The sequence below is a fragment of the Doryrhamphus excisus genome, chromosome 14 (assembly GCF_030265055.1).
Source record: "Doryrhamphus excisus isolate RoL2022-K1 chromosome 14, RoL_Dexc_1.0, whole genome shotgun sequence".
NCBI classification, from domain to species: domain Eukaryota; kingdom Metazoa; phylum Chordata; class Actinopteri; order Syngnathiformes; family Syngnathidae; genus Doryrhamphus; species Doryrhamphus excisus.
The window spans coordinates 16,210,442-16,232,451 of record NC_080479.1 but is presented as its reverse complement, the minus strand read 5'-3'; the positions used below and the strand labels follow the sequence as shown (position 1 = coordinate 16,232,451).

Below are 22,010 nucleotides of genomic sequence, written 5' to 3'. Positions count from 1 at the left end.
AATCACAGGGCACATATAGTAGACAAACAACCATTCACACTCACATTCATACCTATGGACAATTTGGAGTCGCTAATTAACCTAGCATGTTTTTGGAATATGGGAGGAATACTACTATTATGGGATATTAATTTTTTTAATGCTTATGAAGTGCCCACAAGGCATGCTAGGTAACTGCGTGTGTTGTAAAGTACAGTATAGTGTATAGTTCTTGTTAGTGGTATTCACAGGAAATAATATGCAGAGATGGCAGGACACACAAGCACCAGACTTGGTCACTAGGTTTTATTGCAGGTTTGAATGGTCTCAAATGATCTCAAATCCGGCACATCCTTCAGTGCACTTCAATAAGTACACTACGTGCGTTTTGACAGTGTAGTCCATGCAGCTTAATTACTGTTTGTTTTTTTTATTGCAAATGATAGCTAACAACTAGCTTGACGACGCAGCTCAAACATACATACATACATACATACATATGCTGACTACTACTATTATGGGGATATTAATTTTTTTATGCTTATGAAGTGCCCACAAGGCATGCTAGGTAACTGTGTGTGCTGTAAAGTACGACATGAAACCAACCCCCGTAAGTCTTGGTTGTTTGTATAGTTCTTGTTAGTGGTATACACAGGAAATAATATACAGAGATGACAGGACACACAAGCACCAGACTTGGACACTAGCTTTTATTGCAGGTTTGAATGGTCTCAAATCCCGCACATCCATCAGTGCACTTCAATAAGTACACTAAGTAAGTGCATACCCAGTGTACATTTTGACAGTGTAGTCCGTGCAGGTTAATTACTGTTAGCAATAGCTAACAACTAGCTTGACGACACAGCTGAGTCTACCGTAAGCTGAATAACAATGCAACAAGTGCAGTAATGTACACATATACCGACTACTACTATTATAGGGATATTACATTTTTTAATGCTTATGAAATGCCCACAAGGCATGCTAGGTAACTGCGTGTGCTGTAAAGTACGACATGAAACCAACCCCTTGTAAGTCTTGGTTGTTTCTATAGTTCTTGGTCAGGGTAAAACATTACATTCATTCATTCATTTTCTACCGCGGGGGGTGCTGGAGCCTATCCCAACTGTCTTCGGGCTAGAGGCGGGATACAACCTGGACTGGTGGCCAGCCAATCACAGGGCACATATAGACAAACAACCATTCACACTCACATTCATACCTATGGACAATTTGGAGTCGCCAATTAACCTAGCATGTTTTTTGGAATGTGGGAGGAAACTGGAGAAAACCCACGCATGCACGGGAAGAACATGGAGCAAACTCCACACAGAGATCGCCGAGTGTGGAATTGAACCCAGATCTCCCAGCTGTGAGGTCTGCGCGCTAACCACTAGACCGCCGTGCAGCCTAAAATATTACAACAGTAATTTTTTTTGTGCAAATGTTAGATAAAATAACATCATTCTAGTAGCCTGAAGTTGAAATATTAAAGAAAAAAATGCTAAAAAAAATCTGAATATTATGGGAAACAACAACTGAATTTGTCATTTTTGGAGAAAAAAATATACTCTAACAAAAATTAAGTCTTGGGCAGTAGGCCTGCGATCATAATACATTAATATATTATTCACACAATAAGTGTAATGTATAAAAATATAGAAAAATACAGTATATTACCAGTGTTCACTCTAGGCATTGGTTTTCAGCACCTTGCCATGTTTCTTACATAGAACAACGGCATGAACGGCGTGAGCTCTTTTGTCAGTCACACAAGTACGTGTTGCTTTACAAAAAATGTATATATAAGATAAAATAAAGATAAAATATCTATACAATACATAAGATATGCATTGTACAGGAACTCCGAACTCAGAGGTCTCTCAGTGAGACCTTGCAGGAAGAAGATACCATGCATGTACAGCTGCTCTCTGCAGGTTGCGCGGTATTTGTGCAACAGCAAGCCGCAAGCTTGACCCCGCCCTGCAGACTGACAAAGAGGCCTTTTGTGGTCTTGAGTATACGTGCATGCTAACCACCTTCTCACCCCCCCCCCCCCCCCCCCCCCCCTGGCCCCGGCCCGTCAAGTCAGGCACGTCCAAATTGACACTGAGCTTCTTCACAGCAGACACTGTAAGGAGGTCTGCTTGCATCTACTTGCCTTAAGCGATGATGTTGGAAGAATAATAGGACACTGACTGATGCATGTTTTTGGAATGTGGGAGGAAAACCGGAGTACCCGGAGAAAACACACACATGCACGGGGAGAACATGCAAACTCCACACAGAGATGGCCGACGGTGGAATTGAACCCTGGTCTCTTAGCTGTCTGCGGAGATACAAAGTTCATTCATTCATTCATTTTCTACCGCTTTTTCCTCACGAGGGTCACGGGGGGTGCTGGAGCCTATCCCAGCTGTCTTCGGGCGAGAGGCGGGGTACACCCTGGACTGGTGGCCAGCCAATCACAGGGCACATATAGACAAACAACCATTCACACTCACATTCATACCTATGGACAATTTGGAGTCGCTAATTAACCTAGCATGTTTTTTTTTTTTGGAATGTGGGAGGAAACCGGAGTACCCGGAGAAAACCCACGCATGCACGGGGAGAACATGCAAACTCCACACAGAGATGGCCAAGGGTGGAATCGAACCCTGGTCTCCTAGCTGTGAGGTCTGCGGAGATGCAAAGTTGAAATTGTAAAATTAAAAAGTCAAAATTCTGAGGTACAAACTGCGCATGTGTTACCTTGGTCACATGGTACTCAGCACATGTGCAGGCTTCAATAAATGGGATTGCTAGACTACCCAGCATGTCTTGCGGGCATAATTACATTTAATTTTCATGTTTGTTAGCGCATAGTTGTTGTTTTTCAATACTCGTATAGCAGTAGTGTATGTTATGTGTCATGTTTTTGTTTTGTGACCTGGCAAGTCAAGCTAAGCTATCTGTTAGCTATCGCTAATTGCAGTAAAAGAGCATTCTACCTCTGCAAGCTGCTGTGTAAACACAAACCCATGCAAAGTTTATAGTTAAACTGTTCTTATGACTCACTTCCTGTTTCTCTTTTCCCCCCCCCATCCCCCCCCCCCCCCCCCCCCCCCCCCCCCCCAGACGCCAGTATCATAAAAATAAGACGCCTCTGCAAGTTTTGTGACGTCCAACCAACCAGCTGCAGCGGTCGCGGAAGCTGCAAGGTGGAGTGTGACATCACTTCCATTTGCACCCATGATGACGACGTGTGCGTCGCTATTTGGTAAGGGTCCATTTTGATTTAGGTCGTTTTATTAGTCAGGGTTGGAGTCCTTTCCTCGTTCAAACGACCTTTTCTTTGAACCCTCCTTCTTTGTTCCATTTTTTACGTTTTCAATTTTTTAATGCATTTTTTTAGACTGTAGCAGCTAATAGTTGGTGAAATATAGTAAATGGTTGGCTGGTCGCACCACAGTATGATATCACACACTACTCCCATCTGCATATATGTAATTCCAAACCAATGTGATCTCAGTGAATGATGCTGATTTTTTTTTTTTTTATGTTCTTTTCGATTTCCAAGGAGGAAGAAGGACGACAATGTCACATTTGACACTGTCTGCCACAACCCAGCTGACAAGCTGTACGGCCTGGTCCTGGAGGACTACAACAATAGCAAGTGTGAGATGAAGGAAAGAAAAGGAATGGGCTCCTCCTTTTTCATCTGCTCCTGCTCCGAGGATGAGTGCAACCTTGATATCATATTTAACTCCTGTAAGTTCACACGTTTTTTTTTTTTTAAGAATCAGGACCACTTCATTTACAGAATAATCATTGATTGGTGATGAATTCCTTCCTAGGGCAATAGACGCAAAAAAAAAAAATACGGAAGTAATCTTTTTTTAAAAAGTGGAAGTGTATATTTTGTGAGCTGAGGCGTAGAAGGCACGAGAACGGAGCTCACCTGAACGCAGCAGCATGGACAAGCTGTGGACAGAATAGGACTAGTAATTAAAATTAAAATTAAAATTAAAATTAAAATTAAAATTAAAATTAAAATTAAAATTAAAATTAAAATTAAAATTAAAATTAAAATTAAAACTTAAATTATATTTGGATAAAAGTTAAAATAAAAAAAACTTAATTTACATTAGGAAAGCAGGAAGTGAACAAATGTAACAGCTACTGTTTGTAAAAGTCCCAGATGGAGGGGTAGGATTTAATAAGCTTTGCTTCTTCCTACTCCTTTTGGACATATGGAACTGGGAACTGATTATGGGATGCACTCAATTGTAATCTGATGCATGTTCAAATTAAATAAAACATGACCATTACTACTAAGTACAAGAACACAGTCGTCCATATAGTTTATATTGCCAGTAGAAAAGTAGTACAGCACCCAAATGACAGAAACTACATCAAAATGAACAAAAACCACTGTGAAATGGTGCAGAAATTCCAAAGCAGATCATTTGTGTCCCAAGAAAACAGTTCAACAAAAAACATAACATTTTCATATCCTCATTGGGACACTATATGCAAGTTTGTTGATGTTATTAAAGTCCATCGTTAGAGTTTGTTGTTGTCTTTTGCATGCAACAGACCATATTGGACCCCTTTTTTAAATCGTCAGGAATGTTAGGATGTAAGTCGGCTGTGTTAGAACCACAGCAATTTGGGTGTTTTCAAACCAAACATTGTCTTTAATTATACAGATATACTATTCTAAAGCTACAATTTCACTATTTAGTGCTAGTGATGTGGGAACTGCTGTGTTCTAAAATGTTCTTGCTGTACTGTACAAAGCACTTATGTGTAGAAAAATACACATTGTCAGAAATATGTCTGCATAATACAGTATATGGCCAAACATTACTCAGTCCCTGTGAAAAATGGTTAGGATTGTAATGAATTTTTTTTTTAATAAAAAAAACCTTAAATTTTATTAGGAAAGCAGGAAGTGAACAAATGTAAGTTTTTTTAATTTTAATTTTAATTTTAATTTTAATTTTAATTTTAATTTTAATTTTAATTTTAATTTTAATTTTAATTTTAATTTTAATTTTAATTTTAATTTTAATTTTAATTTAATAATGGTTTTATTTCATTTGAACATGCATCAGATTTTTAATTTTAATTTAAATTTTTATCTTAATATAATTCAAGTTTTTAATTTTAATTTTAATTTTAATTTTAATTTTAATTTTAATTTTAATTTTAATTTTAATTTTAATTTTAATTTTAATTTTAATTTTAATTTTAATTTTAATTTGTTACATTTGTTACATTTGTTACATTTGTTCACTTCCTGCTTTCCTAATATAATTTAACAGTTACTGATTGTAAAAGTACCAGATGGAGGGGTAGGATTTAATAAGCTTTGCTTCTTCCTACTCCTTTTGGACATGTGGAACTGTGAACTGATTATGTGATGCATTCAATTGTAATCTGATGCATGTTCAAATGAAATAAAACCATTACCATTACCATTACTACTAAGTACAAGAACACAGTCGTCCATATAGTTTATATTGCCAGTAGAAAAGTAGTACAGCAATAGTGTGTCAACACAACATGATGGAGGACTTTTTCCCATTAATAACCCATTATTATGCTGTTATCATTATTACAATCTCAGTTCATGTCGTCATGTTGGCCACAATGCAATACCGATTCCACGTGTCCTCCAGATACACGATTTGAACAGCTTTATTTGCAGTTACAAGACAGAATCAGATGTGTTTTGACTGTAGCATCCAAGGCAATAATAACAGAGAGTTACAGCGCCTAAGCTTGGCTCGCTGCACAGAGCCAAATTGAAAGCACCTGTACATCACATACCGCGTCAGGGAAATGCGCTCACCACGGGGAATGTCTGCACTTCTTGTCCCGTGTCTCAGTACCGGTAAGACAGTGTTGCAAGAGATGGTATAGAAGTACAATGCAATGCTACCAAGTATGATTGGCAACTTAACTTCATCGGTCAGGTGGAGGCTAATGTACATTGCAATGTTTATGTCGTTTTCTGTCGTCACATATGTCGGTTATGTCGCTCATCTGACTAGTGTCTCAAATTTTGATATGAGTTCATTTAGTCAAAAGTTCGTCAAAATGCAACCCATGTTTTGTTTTTTTTTGCCTAAAATGGATGACTGAAACCAATATTGCTGGCTTCTTGTTTGTTTTGGAATATGGGTTCTTAAAACCTTTCCATGCGTCGTGTCATGACTGACGTCTTCACCAAATTTCATGATGATCCATGAAACAGGTGGCGGGGGCTAATTTTTTTAATATTCAAACATGGGCTCTGTGTGGAGTTTGCATGGGTTTTCTCCGGGTACTCCGGTTTCCTCCCACATTCCAAAAACATGTCTATTATAGAAAACATGTCTAAGTCTATAGACATGTCTATGTCTATTAGCTTATTTAGCCATGTTTATGCTTGTAAAAAACACTAAACTCATCACACAGTAACTTAACACTCCAAAGGTGTACCTAAAAATATACAATGAAGTACCAATATGAGTTTTGAAGTATCCCATTCTGCATTGAGTCTGAGCAAAGCAGTTCATTGGAGGACATGCGGTGTAGAAAATGGTTAGTGCGCAGGCCTCACCGCTAGGAGACCCGAGTTCAATTCCACCTTCAGCCATCTCTGTGTGGAGTTTGCATGTTCTCCCCGTGCATGCGTGGGTTTTCTCCGGGTACTCCGGTTTCCTCCCACATTCCAAAAACATGCTAGGTTAATTAGCGACTCCAAATTATCCATAGGTATGAGTGTGAGTGTGAATGGTTGTTTGTCTATATGTGCCCTGTGATTGGCTGGCGACCAGGCCAGGGTGTACCTTGTCTTTCGCCCAAAGACAGCTGGGATAGGCTCCAGCCTAGTGATTCCATCCTAATAACTAATAAACATTGTAACATTGCCCAAACCTCCTGGTCAAACACTCCAGATGATCAACATTTATTTGAACAGGAAATTGATTATTTTGACACAACCTTCAATGTTCCAAAGTATAAGTTGTGAGCTGTCTTTGTGAGGTACAGTAACAAGTTTGTTGTAAGGAATAACTTCTCGCTCTGCGAAAATCCAAACAAACTGTCTGGAGCCATGTTGAAGATTTCAGACATGTGGTTTCCTGTTCAGAAAAAAAAAAAAAAAAGAGTGAAGTCGAGAGCTTGCCTAGGCAGGCAGCGAGATGCCCTCCCCGGTACTTCCTCCTCCTCTTATTTACACAGCGTTTGCTCCTTGCTGCAATGCTTCCCTTCAAAGTTCTGCTTCGTTGGTTTGATTTGAAACCAACAGTACCGAGCAAACTAGAATAGTTTATTTGCAATACAGACATAATTTAAGCTAAAACCTTTAACGAAAACCCAGGTTTGACCGTATAATGTCATGGAAGAAGCCTTAGACAAGAAAACAATTAGTATTTTATTGTTGGAATAAGTCTGTAAATTCAATATCTGCGCCATAAACACAGCAATAGGTTCATTTTCTTGTTAAAAGCATAGCTAAGCTCCCAGACACAACACCTCCCAAATTTTTAAGTAGATACAATATGTGGTTGACTGGGTCATGGTTTGGAGCACTTTGACTCTGTGGTCGGACAGACATTAACTTTCGCTCTCTGAGACACCAGACATTCCTCAGGGAAGGGTCGGGTTTGTCCTCGGTCCTCGCAAAAATACTTTTTGTATTATTTTGATCCTGTCAATGAAAGGAGAATGTTGTTTTGTTTGCATATTCTTGGACTGTAAACTCAAATCTACTAGTTCTCGTACTACACTAGACTAAAGCTATTCCAGGAGGTTGTTTAAGTTTGGTGTTTCCAGTTTTCTGATTGGGGCGGCATGGCGGTCGAGTGGCGGACCTCACAGCCAGAAACCGCTAGAAACAAACAACCAAAACAAAACTCAATTGTTTTCAAGACATCGAAAAAGATGTCCATAATCATCACACAGCAACTTAACACGTAATAGTTATGAACGCTAAACATGTATTTTGAACATATGGTTTTAAAAAAGGGTTGCACGGTGGTCAAGTGGTTAGCGCGCAGACCTCACAGCTAGGAGACCAGGGTTCAATTCCACCCTTGCCCATCTTTGTGTGGAGTTTGCATGTTCTGCCTCGTGCATGCGTGGGTTTTCTCCGGGTACTCCGGTTTCCTCCCACATTCCAAAAACATGCTAGGTTAATTGGCGACTCCAAATTGTCCATAGGTATGAATGTGAGTGTGAATGGTTGTTTGTCTATATGTGCGCTGTGATTGGCTGGCCACCAGTCCAGGGTGTACCCAGAGTGCTAACCACTAGCGTGGCAATGGTGAGTCACTGAGGAAGCTTTTTTTGGCAGGAGCCAATCACGAGCCATCAGTGCACTTAGAACACGCTTGTCAACCCATTGGAAGTCAGAGCACTTCACTGGCAGTGCTAAATTCCTCACACAGCAACTTAATACTCCAAAGGTGTATATACAAATATACGAACATGTCCCGATATGACTCCAAAGTAAAGTGAAAAATATTAATTCATTTTTTACCGCATATCCTCACGAGGGTCGCAGGGGGTGCTGGAGCCTATCCCAGTCGTCTTCAGGCGAGAGGCGGGGTACACCCTGGACTGGTGGCCAGCCAATCACAGGGCACATATAGACAAACAACCATTCACACTCACATTCATACCTATGGACAATTTGGAGTCGCTAATTAACCTAGCATGTTTTTTTTGGAATGTGGGAGGAAACCGGAGTACCCGCAGAAAACACACGGAGAGAACCCTGGTCTACTAGCTGTGAGGTCTGCGCGCTAACCACTCGACCTCCGTGCAGCCCTTTCTGAAAACCAGTTGTTCAAATTACATGTTTAGAGTTAATAACTGTTAGGTGTTAAGTTGCTGTGTGATGATTATGGCAATGACTTGCAATCAGCTCATTGGGTTTGTCTTCTACTTATTTTGTCCAGACATGGATTCCCAAGTTGCTGTCATCTTGGTGAGCCTGGTTCCACTTCTGGTCATGGCGATTTTGGTCATTACTTCCTTCTACTGTTATCGAGTCTACCGCCAACGCCGAGCTAACGCCAAACGCAAGAAAGGTCCCCCTCTGGACTTTAGTGACGCTCACGCCATTATGGTGGACGACGAAGGTTCGGACAGCAGCTCCACGCACGCCAACAACCTCAACCACAACACCGAGCTCTTGCCAATTGAGCTGGATATCCAAGTGGGAAAAGGTCGTTTTGCGGAAGTTTACAAAGCCAAACTGAAGCAGGGATCCTCGGTCAGTGACGAGCAGGGCTTTGAAACTGTCGCCGTGAAGATTTTTTCATACGAGGAGTACGCCTCATGGAAGAACGAGAAAGACATTTTTTCGGACGCCGACTTGAGACATGAAAACGTGCTCCACTTCCTCACAGCAGAGGAGAGGAAAGTACAGAGACAGTACTGGCTGATCACAGTCTACCAGCCTAGAGGGAACCTCCAAGAGTACTTGATCCACCACGTTGTCAGCTGGCATGACCTGTGGTTACTGGGAGGATCGCTGGCCAGTGGACTGGCACATCTTCACAGTGACCACACTTCATGTGGACGATACAAGGTGCCCATTGCACACAGGGACATTAAGAGCTCCAATATACTCGTGAAGAGTGACCTGACCTGCTGCCTGTGCGACTTTGGACTTGCACTCCGTCTGGACAACACGCTATCTGTGGATGAGCTAGCAAACAGTGGACAGGTAAGCTTTTCTCAATCAATCAGATGTTATTTATGTAGTTTTGAATGAATAAACCATGCAGACTCACACATATATAAATATTCCAGGATGGAATCTGTCTATAGTGCCCCAACTCTAAAAGAACCACGATCCATTCTTCATAGAGAGTCGCCAACGTGTGAATGCTTTTTTTTGGGCACTTCATTCCCTGGGCTAGGTTTTTAGGCGCAAGTTTTTGCTGAGAATTATTTTTATTTTAGTTCATAACTTCAGTTGTTTCCCACACAATCTACCAGGCTACACTATATTAGCCGCTAATGCACTTTAATTGGTCTTTTTTTTTAATTCATTCATTCATTCATTCATTTTCTACCGCTTTTTCCTCACGAGGGTCGCGGGGGGTGGAGCCTATCCGAGCTGTCTTCGGGCGAGAGGCGGGGTACACCCTGGACTGGTCGCCAGCCAATCACAGGGCACATATAGACAAACAACCATTCACACTCACATTCATACCTATGGACAATTTGGAGTCGCCAATTAACCCAGCATGTTTTTGGAATGTGGGAGGAAACTGGAGTACCCGGAGAAAACCCACGCATGCACGGGGAGAACATGCAAACTCCACACAGAGATGGCCGAGGGTGGAATTGAACCCTGGTCTCCTAGCTGTGAGGTCTGCGCGCTAACCACTAGACCGCCGTGCCCGTTTTTTTAATGATTTCTTAAAAGTTCCATCAGAATTATGTTGTGTAACACTGAAACAATGTGTTGGTCTTCAGGTGGGAACTGCCAGGTACATGGCACCAGAGGTCTTGGAGTCCAGGATCAACCTGGAAAACATCGAGTCCTTCAAACAAGCCGACGTGTACTCTATGGCGCTCGTACTATGGGAGATCATCTCCAGGTGTAGTGCTATTGGAGGTAAGATTCTTTGGAGGTAGCAGTGTTAGCCTTTCAGTTTATGCTGAATCACTAGAAGACATCATACTCTTGAGATGGTCAGAGGCACTTCAGCTTGCTAATAGCAACTTTTTATATGGGCAAGCCGTAGCCTAAACAAAACTCAATTGACGACACATCGAAAAAAAACAGGTCAAAAAACAGGTCATTACTGAACGTGGCCATAATCATCACACAGCAACTTAACACGTAACAGTTATGAACGCTAATAATGTATTTTGAACAACTGGTTTTAAAAAAGGGCGGCACGGCGGTCGAGTGGTTAGCGCGCAGACCTCACAGGTAGAAACAAACAGCCAAAACAAAACTCAATTGACGAGACATCGAAAAAGACAGGAGGTCATTCCTGAACGTGGCCATAATCATCACACAGCAACTTAACACGTAACAGTTATGAACTCTAAACATGTATTTTGAACAACTGGTTTTATAAAAGGGCTGCACGGCGGTCGAACGGTTAGCGTGCTGACCTCACAGCTAGGAGACGGGGGTTAAATTCCACCCTCGGCCATCTCTGTGTGGAGTTTACATGTTCTCCCCGTGCATGCGTGGGTTTTCTCCGGGTACTCCGGTTTCCTCCCACATTCCAAAAACATGTCTATTATAGAAAACAACATGTCTATATCTATTAGTTTATTTAGCCATGTTTATGCTTGCAAAAAAAAACACTAAACTCATCACACAGTAACTTAACACTCCAAAGGTGTACCTAAAAATATACAAAGAAGTACCAATATGAGTTTTGAAGTTTCCCATTCTGCATTATGTCGGAGCAAAGCAGTTAATTAGAGGACATGCGGCGTAGAAAGTGGTTAGTGCGCCGGCCAAACAGCTAGGAGACCCGGGTTCAATTCCACCCTCGGTCATCTCCGTGTGGAGTTTGCATGTTCTCCCCATGCATGCGTGGGTTTTCTCAGAGTACTCCGGTTTCCTCCAACATTCCAAAAACATGCTAGGTTAATTAGCGACTCCAAATTGTCCATAGGTATGAATGTGAGTGTGAATGGTTGTTTGCTGGGATCTGTGTTTGTATCCTTACCTATATTATTATTTTTGTGTTTGCAGCGTGATTGAAGTTAGTGTGCCCTGCTGTTTGTTGTTTGCTGAATAAAAAGCCGCAAGTTTGAGACCGTAGCATATAGAGAGCATCGCTTACTATGTCACTGTGAGAACCAAACCCTCGTGTCAAACTTGTGGGAGTCTCAAGAATCCGTCTTATGTCTGATCGTGTGCCCATACTTCTGTCATCCTGTGGCAAAAAACAAGGTCAGGATATGTGCAAATAATAGAAATGGGAGATTATCTGAGGGGCAAACCACGGAGCGCTATTTCATATCGGCACTCAGACGTTTGTTTTCACTTCCTCTTAAATGTCTCGATGGGCCAATTTGTTGCCGTGCCTGCTCTTGTCGCTATTGTGTCAATGCAGTTGATTGAAGGCTGGCTTTGGGCATGGAATTGTCTCCTTTTGGCTTTTTCCTGTTTTTCCCCCCCAACACACTCCACCTTGGGGGGGTTGCTCCTTGAAATATATTTGAGAGGCCAAGCGGCCAACAGTAGTCCCACTTGTTTTTCCTTCCTTGGCACATGTGTACGGCCTGCGGCGACACTTTGAAAATAACACACACCATTTCCTGTTTTGCATGAACACGTTCCCAGCTCTGGTTTCTCTGTCAAGAAACAAGTATAGATGTCTTCTTTTCCGATATGGATACAATGTCTCTGTCTGCAAAAAAGTGCTTGTTGGCATTGCCTGACCAGATCTCACCAGTGGATATTTTGAAAATATCCACGAGTTTGGCTTTTACACTCACTCACTTGACACATCTTCTTCCCATCCAAACACTAAATGTTCTTGCTACCAGGGATTTCTCTGTCATTCTCTGCAGCTCATTTTTATATTTTTGCTCATGTATCGTTGCCCTCTGTCTGTCTCTCGAGTACTTCCTACTCCAGGCAGGTGATGCAGCAGTTCATGACTCTCCCGCTGCATGGAAACACTTGAAAAGCTGTACTCATGCCAACATGGTCTGACTGGGAAGATAAGACGGAAGTCAGGGAGAGGGAGATGGAAAGCAGAAGCTATAAGTGTTTAGTATTGGGACCATTACACCTATACAGGAAGTAAACATTTAATTATTGTTCTTACATTTTTAGATTCAACACTTTTAAATTATGTAAATTCCTGATCCTATCCATCCTGGTCACTCCCAATGAGAACCTCAGCATCCTCATCTCTGGACATGTCCCAAACATCTCAGTCTGGCTTCTCTAACTTTATCTCCAAGGCCTCTAACTTGGAATGCCCCCCTGATGTACTTGTTCCTGATCCTATCCATCCTGGTCACTCCCAATGAGAACCTCAGCATCCTCATCTCTAGCATGTCCTAACCATCTCAGTCTGGCCTCATTAATTTAATCTCCAAGGCCTCTAACTTGGAATGCCCCTCTGATGTACTCGTTCCTGATCCTATCCATCCTGGTCACTCCCAATGAGAACCTCAGCATCCTCATCTCTGGACATGTCCCAAACATCTCAGTCGGGCCTCTCTGACTTTATCTCCAAGGCCTCTAACTTGGAATGCCCCTCTGATGTACTCGTTCCTGATCCTATCCATCTTGGTCACTGCCAATGAGAACCTCAGCATCCTCATCTCTGACATGTCCCAAACACCTCAGTCGGGCCTCTCTAACTTTATCTCCAAGACCTCTAACATGTGATGTCCCTCTGATGTTACTTGTTCCTGATCCTATCCATCCTGGTCACTCCCAGTGAGAACCTCAGCATCCTCATCTCTGCTACTTCCAGTTCTGCTTCCTGTCTTTTCCTCAGTGGTGCTGTTTCTAGACAGTGGCTGATCTCACCACAGTTTTGTATACATAGTTCATATTTTTCTGATAAATAATAAATAATAAAATAATAAAAAAATATATATATAGTTGTAATAAATCACAATAAATATAATGACTAGTTCATATTTTTCAGATAAAAAATAAATAATAAAATAATAATAATAAATAATAGTGGTAGTACTATTGTTAAATTGAAGCTTTGAATGTAGAATCTCAAATGTGCAGGGACCCGCTATAGTCTATCTGCTCCAGTAAAGGACTACCTGGTCCTTTTTCAATCTGTACAAACACTCTAAACACTGAGTTAGGTGGAGATGATTTTTCATGAATGAGACAATTTGCTTTTGCTTCAATAACCGACCCTGAAAAACATCCTCCTTTTGGTGGAGACGTGGTATTCGCTAAAGAATTACATCAGGTTTGTGTTACAGCCCGATTTCCCGCAGCTACAAAGCCAGACAGAAACGTCAGTGAGTCACCGTTCAGAGCTCACATAGCTTCAGACCATGTGTGAACATGTGTCAACATGTGTGCACTCCCACCTCTATTGACTGACACATCCCAGCTCATCATTTTAACAATGGAAGCTCTGCTAAGCGCCAGGGTTTGATGCCACCTGCCTGTGGTGTGTGTGGTTGTGGGGGGTGGGTGACAGATGTGTGAGCAGCGGTCTGTGCATCGATGGCAGTCGGCCACGCAACCACTCTAACGGTTCCTGCACTTTAGGTGCGATATGAGATCTGCCAGGTGAGAACGACATAGTCGTCTGTTGCTAGCGCCAGTCAGTCAGCCGTGAACCGACATTCATTATCATTGGCTTCAATTTTGGTTATGTCAAGGTCAGTCGGTCAGTCTGTGAGAAGCTGACGTCAACAGGTTCCACCTAGGCATAGTTAGCTATTAGCGTTTCTCTGTGTGGAGTTTGCATGTTCTCCCCGTGCATGCGCGCGTTTTCTCCGGGGACTCCGGTTTCCTCCCATGAGTTTATTTAGCCATGTTTATGCTTGCAAAAAACACTAAACTCATCACACAGTAACTTAACACTCCAAATGTGTACCTAAAAATATACAAAGAAGTACCAATATGAGTTTCCCATTCTGTATTGTGTCTGAGCAAAGCAGTTCATTGGAGGACACGCGGCATAGAAAGTGGTTAGTGCGCAGGCCACACAGCTAGGAGACCCGAGTTCAATTCCACCCTCGGCCATCTCTGTGTGGAGTTTGCATGTTCTCCCCGTGCATGCGTGGGTTTTCTCCGGGTACTCCGGTTTCCTCCCACATTCCAAAAACATGCTAGGTTAATTGTCGACTCCAAATTGTCCATAGGTATGAATGTGAGTGTGAATGGTTGTTTGTCTTATATGTGCCCTGTGATTGGCTGGCCACCAGTCCAGGGTGTACCCCGCCTCTCGCCCAAAGACAGCTGGGATAGGCTCCAGCACCCCTCCGCGACCCTCGTGAGGATAAGCGGTAGAAAATGAATGAATAATTACTAAACATTACTGGAGTGGTACGGGCAATGATTAATGACAATTCACTGCTAATGCTATTTAGATAGGAAAAGCTTTTACATTAAGAGGAAATTACTTTAAGGGAAAAGGCGGATCATTAGTCTCTTAAAACAAAGGGGGTGAATAGTGGATGGCAATAGCTGCTTACCTAATGCTAAATGTATATCAACATGGACTGCAGTCAGTATATATGATGCTGTAGTTTACAATTGGAACTAATCATTGTGAGTCTACTGTGGTTTACTTCAGTATTACTTCAGCAACTCCCAGGCAGTGCAAGTACAAGGACTAAAGGGAACGACTACCACTAAGCAAATACAGCAACTGCCCCGCCCCTCGCCCCTTCTCTTCAGAAACAGCCTGAGCATACAAGTGTATGTTTACACAACGATGACCCGGTAAAAACAGGCATGTTTTTTTCTTTGCATTTCGAAAACTTTCGCCGTCAAAACGATCCCAACATGGAAACACGATGTGGTCGTGATGTTGTTTTCACTTACAGTGAAATCAGCACACTTAATATTGCACCCGCTAATAGCACCTAACATCCATTGCCACGGTTGTCTTTGCTTTAGTTAAACAAATACCCTACTATGACTAGATAGGACAGCTCTAGCCTGAGAGGTTTTAAAATTAAAATATATCAAAAAAACTTAAATTATATTAGGAAAATATATATATAAATAAAAATAGTAGTAAAAATAAATATAAAATGTAAAAATTTAAAAACAATAAAACAAAAAAAAACAAATACAAAAAAACCAAAAATTTAAAAAAACAACTTAAATTAGTATATTAGGAAAGCAGGAAGTGAACAAATGTAACAGTTACTGATTGTAAAAGTACCAGATGGAGGGGTACGATTTAATAAGCTTTGCTTCTTCCTACTCCTTTTGGACATGTGGAACTGTGAACTGATTATGTGATGCATTCAATTGTAATCTGATGCATGTTCAAATGAAATTAAACCATTACCATTACCAATTAACATAGCATGTTTTTGGAATGTGGGAGGAAACCGGAGTACAAATAAAAATAAAAATAGTAGTAAAAATAAATAAAAAATAAAAACAATTTAAAAATTAAAAAAAAATAAAAATAAAACAAGAAACATGCAAAATACAAAATAAAAAAACAACTCAAACTATATTAGGAAAGCAGGAAGTGAACAAATGTAACAGTTACTGATTGTAAAAGTACCAGACGGAGGGGTAGGATTTAATAAGCTTTGCTTCTTCCTACTCCTTTTTGGACATGTGGAACTGTGAACTGATTATGGGATGCATTCAATTGTAATCTGATGCATGTTCAAATGAAATAAAACCATTACCATTAGCATATATTCAGGAAAGATAAAGCAATGTGGTTGGTGTAGTTATTGGCCGCCCAGATGTGCAAACCAAAACAAAAACATGCAGGTGAAATGTTTACCGCATAGCCGATATTAAAGTCTTGTTTGCTAGACCAATTTTGGTTTGTTTTGCTGGTATAAAACGATGCTTTCATTGCATTGAAAAGTACAGATCCTGTAGCGACACTACAAGAGAAGATGGGCTGCGTGGGACGAATCCACTCCCAGCCTCATTTGCTGGCTTTCATTTGTCTGTGGTGTGTGAGACACTTGTTTTGTATTCCTCAAAGGCTGTAAAAGTCATTTAACACAGACACACATCGCGTGTATTTGAATTGCTCACAGTGCAGCTGTAACCGATACACGCATTAAAAAAAAAAAAAACGCGTAATACACAATTTGCAGATATCTTTTGTCCCCGGTCCTTAGCCAATGAAAGATGACCCCCTCCGTACACCTCAACGCACCACGCCACCAAGGCCCTCCAGCCCTGAAAGAGTTGATGATCTGACATCTGGAAAGCAGCTGCCCTAACCTCCCCTCATCGTTTCTCCCTCCTGGGACTGAAGGCATTTGTCTGTCTACCGCTTCATGCTTAACTCATACTCCACCATTATCCCCTGAAGGCCCCGCCCGCCTGTGAAACGCCCTCTTAGTCTTTCCAAGCCCTAAATCTGGACCAACTAAATTATAGAGGAGGCATTTTGAAGGAGGGGGGGAAAAAAAAGGCCTTGAGTCTAGCTTTACTTGTCTCTCGTAGGAGTGTTGGCTCTAACTCTTCCTCTGCCTCCGCACAAGGGCGGATATTTCATTTCACTGTTGGGAGGAACAATAAATACAAAAATGTCTCAGGAAACATTCCTGAAGGGTCAACAAGATAAATAACTTACGAGTTACATTGCTTCAGTAGACAAGCGACACAGAAAGCACCCAGATCACTGACAGGAACAAATGGAGTACCTAAAAGTGCTTTATTTTGCTCAAAGGCATTTATCAAGCAAAGAACCACCTGTCTAATAAGTAGCAGACCTTGAAAGCAGCCTGGCTATGAGGTCGTCGAACAGCGTTGAACATACATCACAGCCTATTAAAAACAATAATAATAATTAGGGATGTCCGATAAATATTGGTACTGATCATTATCGGCCCGATATCAGCATAAGAATGTGATATCGGTTGATTAAAATTCCTCACACAGCAACTTAATACTCCAAAGGTGTATATACAAATATACGAACATGTCCCTATATGACTCCAAAGTAAAAAAATATTCATTCATTTTCTACCACTTATCCTCACAAGGGTCGCGGGGGTGCTGGAGCCTATCCCAGCTGTCTTCGGGCGAGAGGCGGGGTACACCCTGGACTGGTGGCCAGCCAATCACAGGGCACATATAGACAAACAACCATTCACACTCACATTCATACCTATGGACAATTTGGAGTCGCTAATTAACCTAGCATGTTTTTGGAATGTGGGAGGAAACCGGAGTACCCGGAGAAAACCCACGCATGCACGGGGAGAACATGCAAACTCCACACAGAGATGGCTGAGGGTGGAATTGAACCCGGGTCTCCTAGCTGTGAGGCCTGAGTGCTAACCATACGTCCGCCGTGCAGCCCTTTTTTAAAACCAGATGTTCAAAATACATGTTTAGCGTTCATAACTGTTACGTGTTAAGTTGCTGTGTGATGATTATGGCCACGTTCAGTAATGACCTCCTGTCTTTTTCAATGTCTCGAAAACAATTGAGTTTTGCTTTGGCTGTTTGTTTCTAGCAGTTTTTAGCTGTGAGGTGTGTGCATGCACGGGGGACAGAACATGCAAACTCCACACAGAGATGGCCGAGGGTGGAATTGAACTCGGGTCTCATAGCTGTGAGGTCTGCGCGCTAACCTCTCAATCGCCGTGCAGCCCTTTTTTTAAAACCAGATGTTCAAAATACATGTTTAGCGTTCATAACTGTTATGTGTTAAGTTGCTGTGTGATGATTATGGCCACGTTCAGTAATTTAGTAAGTTTGTTTCTAGCGGTTTCTAGCTGTGAGGTCTGTGCATGCAGAACATGCAAACTCCACACAGAGATGCCTGAAGGTGGAATTGAACCTTGGTCTCCTAGCTGTGAGGTCTGCGCGCTAACCACATGACCACCGTGCAGCCTGTTTAGTAATTTTTTAAAAATGAAAATTGGTGTAAAACTGGTCTCAAACTCAACTTAACTTGGTGTCTTAGTGAAGCCGGGCCACAAATGTAGTCCACAAAAAAAGGGTTTCATGTGGCGTTTACATGTTGTGCTGTCATGTTTGTGTTGTGCACCGTGATTGTAAAAGTGTTCTGTCTTTGTTCATGCAGAGGTAAAAGAGTATGAACCTCCCTTCGGAAACTTGAGGGAGCACCCGTGTGTCGAGAGCATGAAGGACAGCGTCCTCCGAGACAGAGGAAGACCTGAGATTCCCAACAGCTGGATCAACCACACGGTAAGAGATTCGGGAACACCCAAAAACCCAAAAGTCAAGTTATTCACAGATGCCAATATTTAGTTTCTTTAATTTGACAGATGACTTCTTGGCCACCGCAAAACATAGCTGGAAACTTAGCCGTCAATGTTATTTTAATACACTGACTGGGATTTTTGGGCGGTGTCATGTGATTTAATCTGGGCGGACATGAACTGTGAGAACAAAAACCCAAGGAAATGAACCGGCATCTCTTTAGCGGACAGCCCTAATAATGCTATCTGTTGGATATATTCAGACATGACAGTACTGCAACTGTAAGTTTAGCCGGGTTCCAGCTGGTGTGGGTGGGGAGGAATTGCAGAGTGGAGGCATTGTTGGTATGTGACAGAGCCAACAGATGATGCAGCACAGGACATTTAGCTAAAAGAATGCATCAGTGTGGATATTGAACCGTCTCGATTCATATTACTTCGACATATTGTTAGGATTTATTTACATTCCTCTCGGGGCTCATTTGTCACAGGCTGTTAAAGTAGTCACGTTTTTGGGTACTACACTACTGCACCCGAGTTCATTAACTCATAAGAGTTCATGATAAGAGTCCTGTCTTTCATCAGAAAAAAAAATGTAGTTCTACCTTTTACCGTTCTTGAGTAATCAGCAGTAGAACATAGGTAAGTTTCAGGAAAATATCAGTTCCCGACTAAAAAATGAAAAGATACATTTCGAGCCAAACTTTCACCCTTCCATCCATCCATTTTCTATACCGCTTATCCTCATTAGGGTCGTGGGCATGCTGGAGCCTATCCCAGCTGTCTGGATTGGTCGCCAGCCAATCACAGGGTGTCCAGGGTGACTGTTAAAGTAGTCACGTTTTTGGATACTACACTACTGCACCCAAAGAACCTCGTAGAACCTAGGTAGGTTTCAGGAAAATATCAGTTCCCGACTAAAAAGTGAAAAGATACATTTCGAGCCAAACTTTCACCCTTCCATTTATCCATTTTCTATACCGCTTATCCTCATTAGATTTGTGGGCATGCTGGAGCCTATCCCAGCTGTCTGGATTGGTCTACCTTTTCCCGTTCTTTAGTCATCAGCAATAGAACATGGGTAGGTTTCAGGAAAATATCCGTTCCCGACTAAAAAGTGAAAACATACATTTCGAGCCCAACTTTCATCCATCCATCCATCCATTTTCTATACCGCTTGGATTGGATTGGTCTACCTTTTCCCGTTCTTTAGTAATCAGCAGTAGAACATAGGTAGTGAAAAAAGATACATTTTTCATCTCCTGATATGGAGATGATAACTCATATGGAGTTGTATGGCTATATAAACATAGAACCTACCAAAAGAATAAGAGTCCTGTCTTTCATCAGAAAAAAAAGATTTAGTTCTACCTTTTACCGTTCTTTAGTAATCAGCAGTAGAACATAGGTAAGTTTCAGGAAAATATCCGTTCCCGACTAAAAAGTGAAAAGATACATTTCGAGCCTAACTTTCACCCTTCCATCCATCCATTTTCTATACCGCTTGGATTGGATTGGTTTACCTTTTCCCGTTCTTTAGTAATCAGCAGTAGAACATAGGTACGTTTCAGGAAAATATCTGTTCCCGACTAAAACATGAAAAGATACATTTCGAGCCTAACTTTCACCCTTCAATCAATTCATTTTCTATACCGCTTATCCTCACTAGGGTTGTGGGCATGCTGGAGCCTATCCCAGCTGTCTGGATTGGTCTAATTTTTCTTGTTCTTTAGTAATCAGCAGTAGAACATAGGTATGTTTCAGGAAAATATCCGTTCCCGACTAAAAAGTGAAAAGATACATTTCGAGCCTAACTTTCACCCTTCCATCCATCCATCCATTTTCAATACCGCTTATCCTCACTACGGTCGTGGGCATGCCTATCCCAGCTGTCTGGATTGGTCCAGGGTGTCCAGGCTGTACCCCGCCTCTCGCCTGAAGACAGCTGGGATAGGCTCCAGCATATTTCCATGACCCTAGTGAGGATAAGCGGCATAGAAAATGGAAGGATGGATGGTTGGGTGGGCGGGTGGATGGATGGGTGGAAACCAGCAGGAAGCACAAATCCAAGGAAATACAGCTGGAATAGGTGCAGATTCTGGAAAATCTAAAAAAGTTTTCTGTGCGGGTTATTGTGTGTAGCGGCTCTATAGGACCACAACTCAATACAAAGGGTCAAAAAATGAACATAATAGATCCCCTTTAATAACAAAAAGGGCCAGTTTAGCATACAATGGAATTGCCTGACGATACCTGTGCTCTGCCATTCTCCCGACAGGGCATCCAGATGGTGTGTTCCTCCATAGAGGACTGCTGGGACCACGACCCAGAAGCCCGCCTGACAGCCCAGTGTGTTGCCGAGCGCTTTGACGACATGGAGTACCTGGACAAGCTGTCAGACTGCTCCGACTCTGAGGAAAAGATCCCCGAGGAAATCATTGTAGTGGACGAGAAGTAGAGTCAGTCAAAAAAAACAAAACAAAAACACTGCCCCCTTCTGGTTGGCAGAAGAATAACACGAAACAGACTGGAAATTTCATGGACCATCAGGGATATCACAATATAAAGCTTTTCATACTTTTGCACTTTATTAGTACCTATGCACACTAAATATGCATATATGCAGTGTCAAATAATTTTCAGGCATATGAAAGAAATAACACTAATTTCATTTCATCATTTCATGGATGGTGCAGGTTTGACTTATTCTCAGATTTTAAAAAAATGGCCATTTGTTAGCATTAAAAGCCGTTTTAAAACCAAAAAAGTAATATATAAATATACAGATATATCTAAAAACTATGGTCAAATATGTGTGTAATAGAATAGTGTCATACGTATACAATAAATGAGTCTGGGGGGGGCGGGGCTTTATGGTCTAACCTGCTGCTTGTTAATAATGCCAAACTATTTATGCATACCATGCTTAGAAAATAAACTATATAACATGTTTTTGTATGTGTAAGTGTTAGCGGATGATACATAAAGTATTGGTGTTATTGTTTTCATGGGTTTGTCAGCTGGTTTTGAGCAAGCCAGTGAAAGTTTGTGTATTTTAAAGCTTTAATAGATATTTGCGATGTTCGATTATTGAAAAAATATATATAAAATTGCCTTTTAATAATATGTAAATAAACTGAGCATAAGCTTGGAAGAGAGAGAAATCTCCCATTCTT

The 22,010-nt window shown here is 41.5% G+C and overlaps 1 protein-coding gene across 5 annotated transcripts in view; it reads left to right on the top strand.

Moving 5' to 3' along the window:
- tgfbr2b (transforming growth factor beta receptor 2b) overlaps nucleotides 1-22,010 on the top strand; it is a 32,221-nt gene extending 10,211 nt beyond the window's left edge. For all 5 annotated transcript variants that reach the window (XM_058047259.1, XM_058047257.1, XM_058047258.1 and 2 more), the window contains 6 exons: nucleotides 3,100-3,241; nucleotides 3,542-3,732; nucleotides 8,919-9,691; nucleotides 10,450-10,591; nucleotides 18,696-18,820; nucleotides 21,113-22,010. In XM_058047259.1, coding sequence (XP_057903242.1) covers nucleotides 3,645-3,732; nucleotides 8,919-9,691; nucleotides 10,450-10,591; nucleotides 18,696-18,820; nucleotides 21,113-21,292 — 1,308 coding nt within the window. In that variant the 5' untranslated portion in view covers nucleotides 3,100-3,241; nucleotides 3,542-3,644 and the 3' untranslated portion in view covers nucleotides 21,293-22,010. The remainder of the gene's footprint in view (nucleotides 1-3,099; nucleotides 3,242-3,541; nucleotides 3,733-8,918; nucleotides 9,692-10,449; nucleotides 10,592-18,695; nucleotides 18,821-21,112) is intronic.